The sequence below is a fragment of the Pimephales promelas genome, chromosome 18 (genome assembly GCF_988280905.1).
Source record: "Pimephales promelas chromosome 18, fPimPro1.hap1.1, whole genome shotgun sequence".
Classification (NCBI taxonomy): Eukaryota; Metazoa; Chordata; class Actinopteri; order Cypriniformes; family Leuciscidae; genus Pimephales; species Pimephales promelas.
The window spans coordinates 1,912,465-1,921,815 of NC_142786.1; the positions used below are offsets into that span (position 1 = coordinate 1,912,465).

A 9,351-nucleotide genomic window follows, 5' to 3' on the forward strand; every position below is an offset into this window, starting at 1 on the left:
ATGCAAAAGTCTGACGTCTGTATTTGCATCCTTCCAACACTCAACTGTCTTTCCTTTCTCTTCATTCCCACTGACCAAAGTTATTTCTAGCAAATATATCTCTATCATCTTGCACTGAAAATTCTGTCCAATCAAATGCTCTCTAAAAAATCCTCTTATACCACGTCTCTAGCAATCAGAAGGAGCAAATCAAGCACAGTTGCAAGTGCACAAGGACTGTATGATTCCCAGGGTTTTCTAGTAACTACCATCAAAAAATGGTTGTTTTAACCCAACATTGGGTCAAATATGGACAAACCCAAACGTTGGGTTAAAAATTGTCCATATTTGACCCAAAGTTGGGTTAAAACAACCCAGCAATTTTTTGATGGTAGTTACTAAAAAGCAACATGATATTTTTCTCTAAAGCAACATATATTTTTCTCTATAGAGAAAAATGTCATGTTGCTTTTCAGATGCAAAACTACTATCGCTAAAATCACAAGGGATTCACACAACAGTGTGAAGTTTCTATGTGTGTGTTTGTGTGGTTGAGAGAGCGCAAGGAACAAAGCACGATTTATTTCCATAGATAATTTAGGGAAAACAATAAAGTCGCATTTGTTTGTTTTGTCAAAAGGGTTTTGGTTCATTTGCTGTTTTAAGTTATTTTTGACAGTCCTAAAACAACAACTGTGCATTTACTGAAAAATAAATGCACAATCATTAACTGATCCGAATCAAGACTTCAGCAGCCCAGTGGTCAAATCGGGTTCATCAAATGTAATCAAACGTTAAACCGGGACCATATCAGTGGGCTAAAAACCATTAGACAAGATAACCCAATCATTAACATTCAAGAGATTCAAATTAACAGCCCTAATTTATATATATATATATATATATAAAATTTAATATTTTGAAGCTTTTATATTTAATTTAATATTTTAAAAACATCTTCAACCTGATTTTTATTACATTGCACACAGGTATGAACTTTTTTTTTTGCGTCAGCCCTATGCGACACAAACATAACCCTTTTTAATAATTTGCCTATATATATATATATATATATGTCGTATAAAAAAAATCACCAAAGTCAACTAAAGTGTTGTTATCTTAATTCTTTAATATATGAAGTCTTAATACGATTATACATTTTTTTCTAGATTTTAAGCAGTAAGTATCTGCAAAACAATCATCAACCTGACACATTAATTTCTAAAAGACATCTGCGTCCCAGAAAGCAAAGTTCACCCCGCAGGTTTAGCCGTGTGACAGTCCCAGACTGATGGAGTTGGTGATCAGATGAGCTGGAAGAGTTTGAGAAGCGCAGTGGAGGTGAGCGTGTAGATCAGAAGTCCAGGCAGACCCACCATCCCCACGGGGGAAAGAGATGCCCCAGTGCTGTTGGTGGTGGTGCTGGTGGTGGTGATGGCGGCAGGGGCTGCGCTGGGGGCGGGGGATGCGCTGGGGGCGGGGGATGCGCCGGGGGCGGGGGATGCGCCGGGGGAGGGGGCGGGACTGCTGTTGGCATCGGTAAGACCATAGCTTGCAATCATTACAGCCCCCAGCAGCAGTAGTACTTCAGTTTTGGAAGCCATATTCAGGTCACTGTTTAGATGAGAAAAACAATTCATTAAAATATTTTATATGATTTAAAATCAGAATAAAATTAATTAAAAAATTAATTTTAATAAAATTAAAAACTAACTAAGACACATCCCAAAATTGCCTGCAAAAAGACCATAAGACAGTTGCAGCTCATACAGAACGCTGCTGCCAGGATTCTGAGCAGGACCAGAAAATATGAACACATCACACCAGTCCTCAGGTCTTTACACTGGCTGCCAGTTACATTTAGGATTGATTTTAAAGTATTATTACTGGTATATAAATCATTTAATGGGTTAGGACCTCAATATATTGCAGATATGCTCACTGAATATAAACCCAACAGATCACTCAGATCATTAGGATCACATGATCAGCTAGAAATACCAAGGGTTCACTCTAAGCATGGAGAGTCTGCTTTTAGCTATTATGCTGAACCAGCTTCCAGAAGAGATCAGGTGTGCTCCTACAGTAGTCACATTCAAATCCAGACTCAAAACACATCTGTTCAGCTGTGCATTTACTGAATGAGCACTGTGCCACTGTTCGTCCGACTGTTACTGCACATCATTTTATTCTAAATGGTTTTAATTTACTGTATTTTATTTTTATCATAATTTTTATTTTTCATTATTTCTTATTTTAAACTGGTTTAATTATTCTGATTTCTTTTGATTATTTTAATTTCTTCTATGTAAAGCACTTTGAATTGCCATTGTGTATGAAATGTGCTATATAAATAAACTTGCCTTGCCTTGCATCTAACATGATCGCCTATAAAACACAACCTGTATATATAAAATAGTCATATTTACCGTTTGCCACGGATGATTGTTCTCTGTGTCTGGCGATTCTCTTGAAGGTCGTTAATGTGAACTCCAGAGTTGAGCTCAGGCTTTTATTTGAATATTACACATTACACCCTCGTTAGAGGCGGAGATGTGCCATTACCACATGATGGAAGGGAATGCATTTATTATGATTATGTCAGTCTCTTCCTTTTAGGGATTATCCATCCCAAAATTAAAAATCGGTTATCATTTACTCACCCTCCAAAACATTCTTCAGTGAAACACTGGATTGAATTGACTTTCACTGTATTGCCAAAAAAAAATTATAATTGAGAAACACATTTTGTGTTCCACAGTCATAGAGAAAGAGATTCACACTTGAATCTGGAGTTATTGAACTTTTATAGCATATTTGGAAACAAAAAATCTGATTGTCTTGATTTTCTTGAAAAACAGCTGTGTAGTTTTTATTTATGTATTTCAACTATAATACCCAGATGTGAAGAAACGGTAGTCTTTTCAACCAGCAATATAATACATACATTTATTTTCTAGATACTGTATCCCAGGACGTCTTTGACTTTGCGCTGGTGTGAAGTTTTACATAAGCTGGAAGAGGTTCTGTCAGTTCCTAGGTATTGCGGTTAGCTATTAATATAGACTATATGCCAATGTGGAACTTGCTGTAGGAAGAAAGTTTGCATATCATACCTGTTTTATGCATGAACGTCAACACACAGCGTTGTATTGTTCTTAGGTTGTTCGCTAATACTGTTAAAACAACAGTGGGAACCTTTCTGAATCTCTCAATGTAGCTATTTACTTGTGTAAGTAACAATGGTGCTCATTAAATCTGTTACTAGTCAATGAACAGATTAAGACAAAGAAAAGTGCTTTTGCCCCAAAGGAGACAGTGGGAAGGAAAACTCCCTAAAAAGAGGAGGAAGAACCAAGACTCGGGTGGGAAGGCCCCGTATATTCAAACAAACTGACTTTCAGTTCGGTCCGAGTCAAAATTACAGGAGTGAAACCTCCCACTGCCTATCCAATACAATATAATTAGAATTTAGTACTTCATTTTTGTAATCTGATTATGTAATTACCCAGCACTGACAGTATGCACAAATGCTGGTGTTGACAAAAATGACACATAGATGTCAAAACCAAAGTGTAATCGGTGCTTCATGGTATCAGATTTCTAATAATTTGCCTATTTCCTCAACAACCGATATGCATGGTCTCGTTACAATACTTGCACCATTGTTTTTATTTGAGTTCATTAAAATTGGTCTGAATCTCATCATCTAAGGTCAAGTCCTCCATATGACATTCAAAAACAGCACATATGGTCCATTCAAGTCCTGGGAAGTTATTTACGAGATGGGAAGGTTCTCACTTTCGTCGGAGTAAAATGGTGGTGTACCTTCTCTACACAGAAATACAGCAAGGCTTAACTCTATTTCTAGAAAACAAGAACAAAGAATATGCATATCTTGCTTTTTTAGGCTTTTAATTAATTTATGTACCCACTATAAACTGTATCGTTGCTTATTACATTGTTATATTACAATGCTATCATATTTTGTAGCCTAATTATTACTTCACTCACTAAATACCATAGCTAAATACAGGTATACCACCATGTTTCTCACTGACACACGACTAGTAAAAATCCTGAGCTTCCCACTTGATCTTTCCGACAAATTACTAAAATGGAGCTCATGCAACAACATACCTTTTACTGTCATGCGCGTGACGTCACCGTCGGCCGGAGCTACTCACAGTGAGTGGCAAAAAGACTGAGCGGCTGTATTTGTTTTCAGTGTGAATGCTGCGAAAAACAAACACAACACATATAAAGTGGGAAAGAGCTTTGCGATAGACTGTACAACTAGATTTGACAAAAAATCTGAGGTATATTTTTACAGACTGCTATAGAAATCGCTGCAATTCACAGAAACAACTGGACTCCAGTCAGCGAAAGGTGGATTTGCAGTTATCATTTTGGGTCAATATGCTGAATTTAGGTGGAAAACCACACCCATATATTTTGTATTGGTATATTAGCAACTCAATTAAATATTTATTCTGCATTACTGGATGTTTTTTGATAAACACCGACCAAGGGCTGGACGATATGACGATATATATAGGATATATATTACACTGATATAAGTGATCACCCGAATTTAGACCTACCTATATTGTATTTATATAAAGCGTTCACAGGCAAATTTGCTTTATGTTTAGGTCTATATATTTCTTTTTTCCCTGCTTTCGAAATCAGGCAAACATAAATGCCAGGCAACATGTTTCATGGCTGAATGTGAATATCCATGGGTCACTGGATAGTAAGTTGTAATAAACACTATATTGAGTCCAAATTTTAGTTTAAATTGATTAAAATGTTTGTTTTAGTCGCATTTTCCCCTATTAAACTCAGTCACGCAAATTGCCATATTTTGCCACTCAGTCAGAAGCCACTTCCGGCAGGAACGTGACGTCAATGCAACATAGAAATGCCAGCGTAATGTCACCCGGAAGACGATTAACAACAATGTGCTATTGTTTTTTTATAAATATATTTTTAATGCAAGTGCATGCAAATATGTATATAGGGAAAAGCTAATGCAAATTATCAGAAGAGACATAAGCAGGGAGCGACACGTTTCTACCTTTGGAAAACATCCTGTTGTTTACCTTGTTTACTACCTCATGTTTAGCCTATGTCAAATTGTTTTAACCACGATAAGAAGACCTCTTAAACCATGACAGATTTTCAATGATTAACCTGAACTTTTGGACTCACTTTTGAGCTCATGACCGACTGACCCTCATGTTTCCATGTCCACCCTCCTCATGGCGCTCGGGCTCGCCGTGTTTGTGCTCTGTTTGAGCGGACTGAACCTCATCCTCGCCGCGGATCATCCGTCCTATGTGGCGGCGGTGTACGAGCACCGAGTGCGGCTGAACCCGAACCCCAGAGTCCCGCTGGACCGGAGACCCGCCCTGGAGCACATGAAGCAGAACCTGCGTGTGTTTGAAGAGCAGACAGTGCTAGCAGCACAGCAGGTACACTGACTGTGTGTACGAGAGCTTCAAACACCGATCAAATGACAACAATAAAAGGAATGCGATATTAATTTGTACCCATTTAAACACGTACCATATGCAAACTATGCATATTATTAATGCCAGAAGAAGTCACAACTTTTATAGTAGGCCTAGTGATAAACATCTCTCAGTGCTTTTGTCAAAAGGTTATTTCACACGCACTTTGCACATGATAAAACTACCCTTAGTTAAAATGACATGAAACCAAATACATTTTTATAAACCTTACAACAATAACCAGCAATACCATTTCAGAAGCATTATGATACTAGTTTGCCTAAAAGTTAGTGCTACTGTAATGGGTGCTAATTAGAGCCCGACCGATAAAGGATTTTGAAGGCCGATACCGATACAAATATTTCTGGGTTTTAAAATCCGATGTATCGGCCGATATTTTTTTTTATTAAATATTGTTGGATTTCACACACGTGTAAAAGAAAAGCTAACTTTTCTGCACTAGTGATACTTTTTCTCTGTCTAAATGTTCACTCCTCGCAAGTATAACTTACATTTTACAATACAGGGACTGTAACTAGAGATATGAAAGTTATAAATACAGTAATAATTACTTTATTTAGGCAGAAAAAGTTCATTGTGGTTTCCAAGCTCATTGTTAACATTAGCGGTCTTCCACTGATGATAGTGGCATTAGCTAGCTTTGTGGTTAGTTAGTCTGATGAATGAATAGATAACATCATACTGCAAATTGTAAAACATACATTTTCAATATAACAGGCCAAGGAGAGATGATTATAGCGTGTTTCGTCCGTTTTTATTGTTTAAATATTCATTTATCGGCCATTATAACTGCCGATACCGATATTATGGAAAATGCCTAATATCGGCCGGCCGATAATATCGGTCTGGCTCTAGTGCTAACGTATTAAACCATAAAAATCCATGTTCGTTAAGTCTTTTAACTGTGGATACACAGACATTCCTAAATGTTGTCCACAGGACCCTTAACGTTTATATATCATGCATTAAACAGGGTGCCCAGATCATAGTGTTTCCAGAAGACGCCATCCATGGGTTCAACTTCACCAGAGCTTCTATCGCTGGTTATCTGGAGGCCGTTCCCGACCCTCAGAAGGTCACATGGAGTCCATGTGCTGATCCACACAGATTTCCAGACACTGAGGTACAAAACTGATATTTCCCACCATTTTTACGGATTATTTAGACATGATGAGTGCCACTTTTTTCACAGTTGTTTCTTTCTCAGGTCCTCCAAAGCCTCAGCTGTATGGCTCTTAAGAACCGTCTCTTTGTGGTGGCCAACATGCCGTCCCGTCAGAGCTGCAACCGAACCGCCGACCCTCGCTGTCCTGCGGACGGCCAGTACCAGTTCAACGCAAACGTCGTGTTCAGTGACCAGGGCGTCATCGTAGCCCGATATCACAAACAGAACTTGTACTTTGAGGCGGCATTTGACGCTCCACCAGAGTGCGAGTACGTCACTTTCAAAACACCGTTTGCAGGCTTATTCGGGGTGTTTACGTGCTTCGACATTCTGTTCCGCGACCCGGCGTTGACTCTAGTAAAGGACATGGGCGTCCGGCAGATTGTGTATCCCACTGCGTGGATGAACCAGCTCCCTCTGCTGGCCGCCGTACAGTTTCAGCGCTCGTTCTCGCACGCGGCGGGCGTCACGCTGCTGGCCGCCAACATCCGAGCCGCTCAGTATGGCATAACCGGCAGCGGCATCTTCACGCCATGGGATTCGCTCACTCATCATGATATGAAGGGGGATTCTGGGAAATTGCTGGTGCGTAGAGTGCCAGTTTTGGATCCAGCTTTTATTGGGGATGCAGCATGGCCTACACTGATGCCATTTTCTGGGTATCCAAACGAGAAACTGAGGGTAGAAGAACCAGAAAAGATGCATGTTTGGCCTACAAGTAGTGGGGTAAAATACTGCCAAACGGACTCTGAATGTGCACAAGAAGCTACATCTACGACCTTTACCTCCATCATGATGTATGATAATTTCACTTTAGTCACTTTGCGCGGCATTAAAGGGAACGTTAGCATTTGTAGCGGCTCTGTGTGCTGCCACCTGCTATTCCGGAGGTCCGACACGCACGAGTTTTACGCTCTGGGCGTCTTCAACGGCCTCCATGTGGTGCACGGGACGTATTACCTGGAGGTTTGTGCTCTGGTGAAGTGCACAGGTGAACATCACAGCAGCTGCGGAGAAGAAACCGAACACGCTCGTACGCCGGTGGACTTCAGGCTGACGGGGACCTTCACGACTCGACATGTGTTCCCTGGAATTCTGGGTAATGGGATGACTCTGGATATTCCGGATCATTCTGGTTGGGAGAGAGGAAACCGCTTTTACATGAGCCGGACTGGAATGAGCGCTGGACTCGTAACAGCTGTGCTGTATGGGAGACACTATGAGAAGGACAATGATTAAAACGGTCATAGGACACTTAGGCCGTGTGTCCACCAAATCGTTTTTCCACGCTCCTGGCGTGCGTTTTCAATTGTTTTCAATGGGAGCGCCGCGTTTTTTAAACGGCATGAGTGTGACGAGGTGCTGAGCGTTTTCTTGGGGCGTTTTTTACTGGTCGCCGAGAGTTGAAAAATGTTCAACTTTGGAAAAAAACGCAGCGCTGTCACATTTTACCCAGCCGTCCAATCACAATGGAGGAGGGGCGGGACTAAACCACGCTGACCAACTGTCACAACATTCAAACTGTGCTGCGGATATTCTGTATCATAGCAACGAGACGTCTCAACAGAACAGTTGTGAGTGTGACAGTTGGTCGGTGTGGATATTAGTCCCGCCTCTCCTCCACTGTGATTGGACGGCTGGGTAAAAAGTGACAGTGATGAGCGCTGCGTTTTATCCAAAGTTGAACATTTTTCAACTCCCAGCGATCAGTAAAAAACGCTGGGCGCTCGGCGTTTCAGCGTGAAAAAAACGTTCAGCGCCTCGGTACGCTCATTGCGCTCCCATTGAAAACAATTGAAAACATACGCCAGGCGCGTTGGAAAAACGCTTTGGTGGACACACGGCCTAATTCATTTTAGTGCACTACTACAAGTAACATTAATTAGATCACTTCATCTTATTGAACGGAATTTCTTCACCCAAAAATGAAAATCCTGTCGTAACTTTTTAATAAAATCTCATTCCAAGCCTATATAATTTTTTTTCCTGTCAAACACTGTTTTTAAGAATATTTATGCTCTTGCATCACCTTATTTTGCATCGTGGAAGTACGTAATAGTCTGTGAATGTGTGAGACTTCTGATTCATTTGCCGCTATAGGTGAATAACTAAAATAACCAGTGTGTTTATATTATAATTATGACAAAACATTAACATAATTAAGTTTTTTTCACTATTATATCAAGTGAAAGTGCTTTTCAAAGAAGAATAAATGCAAGACAGGGATTGGGATAAATAAAATGTTTTCTTGCATGCAGACTAATTTATGTTCTTATAAATTTATATATATGTTTTTTGAACACACATAATGTCAATATATTAGGGATGGGCAACGATTAATCGCATCCAAAATAAAAGTCTGTGTTTACATAATATATGTGTGTGTGGTGTGTATAATTAATTTGTATATATAAATACCCACACATGCATGTATACATTTAAGAAAAATGTGTTATTAATATATCAAATATTTATATATAATATTAATTGTGAATAAATATATACATGCACATATTTCTTAAAGATATACATGCATGTGTGAGTATTTATATACACAAATTAATTATACACACTACGCACGCATATATTATGTAAACACAAACTTTTATTTTGGATGCGATTAATTGTGATTAATCGTTGCCCATACCTAAATTTTATATAATTTTTAAA

At 39.3% G+C, this 9,351-nt stretch overlaps 1 protein-coding gene and 1 long non-coding RNA gene across 2 annotated transcripts; one reads left to right on the forward strand and one right to left on the reverse strand.

Annotated features, from left to right (window-relative positions):
- Positions 1-1,088: 1,088 nt before the first annotated feature.
- On the reverse strand, positions 1,089-5,333 carry LOC148970856 (uncharacterized). The gene is made up of 4 exons (XR_016147430.1): positions 5,194-5,333; positions 4,120-4,215; positions 2,409-2,688; positions 1,089-1,593 (listed from the first exon to the last, which is right to left on the reverse strand). It is a non-coding gene; the product is annotated as an uncharacterized LOC148970856 (long non-coding RNA).
- btd (biotinidase) lies at positions 5,229-8,938 on the forward strand. Its single transcript, XM_089123137.1, has 3 exons — positions 5,229-5,456; positions 6,490-6,639; positions 6,724-8,938. Exons 1-3 carry the CDS (start codon positions 5,229-5,231, stop codon positions 7,918-7,920), a joined length of 1,575 nt encoding a protein of 524 aa, XP_088979263.1. The 3' UTR covers positions 7,921-8,938.
- The last annotated feature ends 413 nt before the right edge of the window (positions 8,939-9,351 follow it).

Excerpts from the sequence above, each read along its gene's own strand:
- btd (XM_089123137.1), top strand. The coding sequence starts at position 5,229 with ATGTCCACCCTCCTCATGGCGCTCGGGCTCGCCGTGTTTGTGCTCTGT. Across the intron at positions 5,457-6,489 it reads CAGTGCTAGCAGCACAGCAG|GGTGCCCAGATCATAGTGTT; the intron begins GTACACTGACTG and ends TGCATTAAACAG. Across the intron at positions 6,640-6,723 it reads ACAGATTTCCAGACACTGAG|GTCCTCCAAAGCCTCAGCTG; the intron begins GTACAAAACTGA and ends TTTCTTTCTCAG.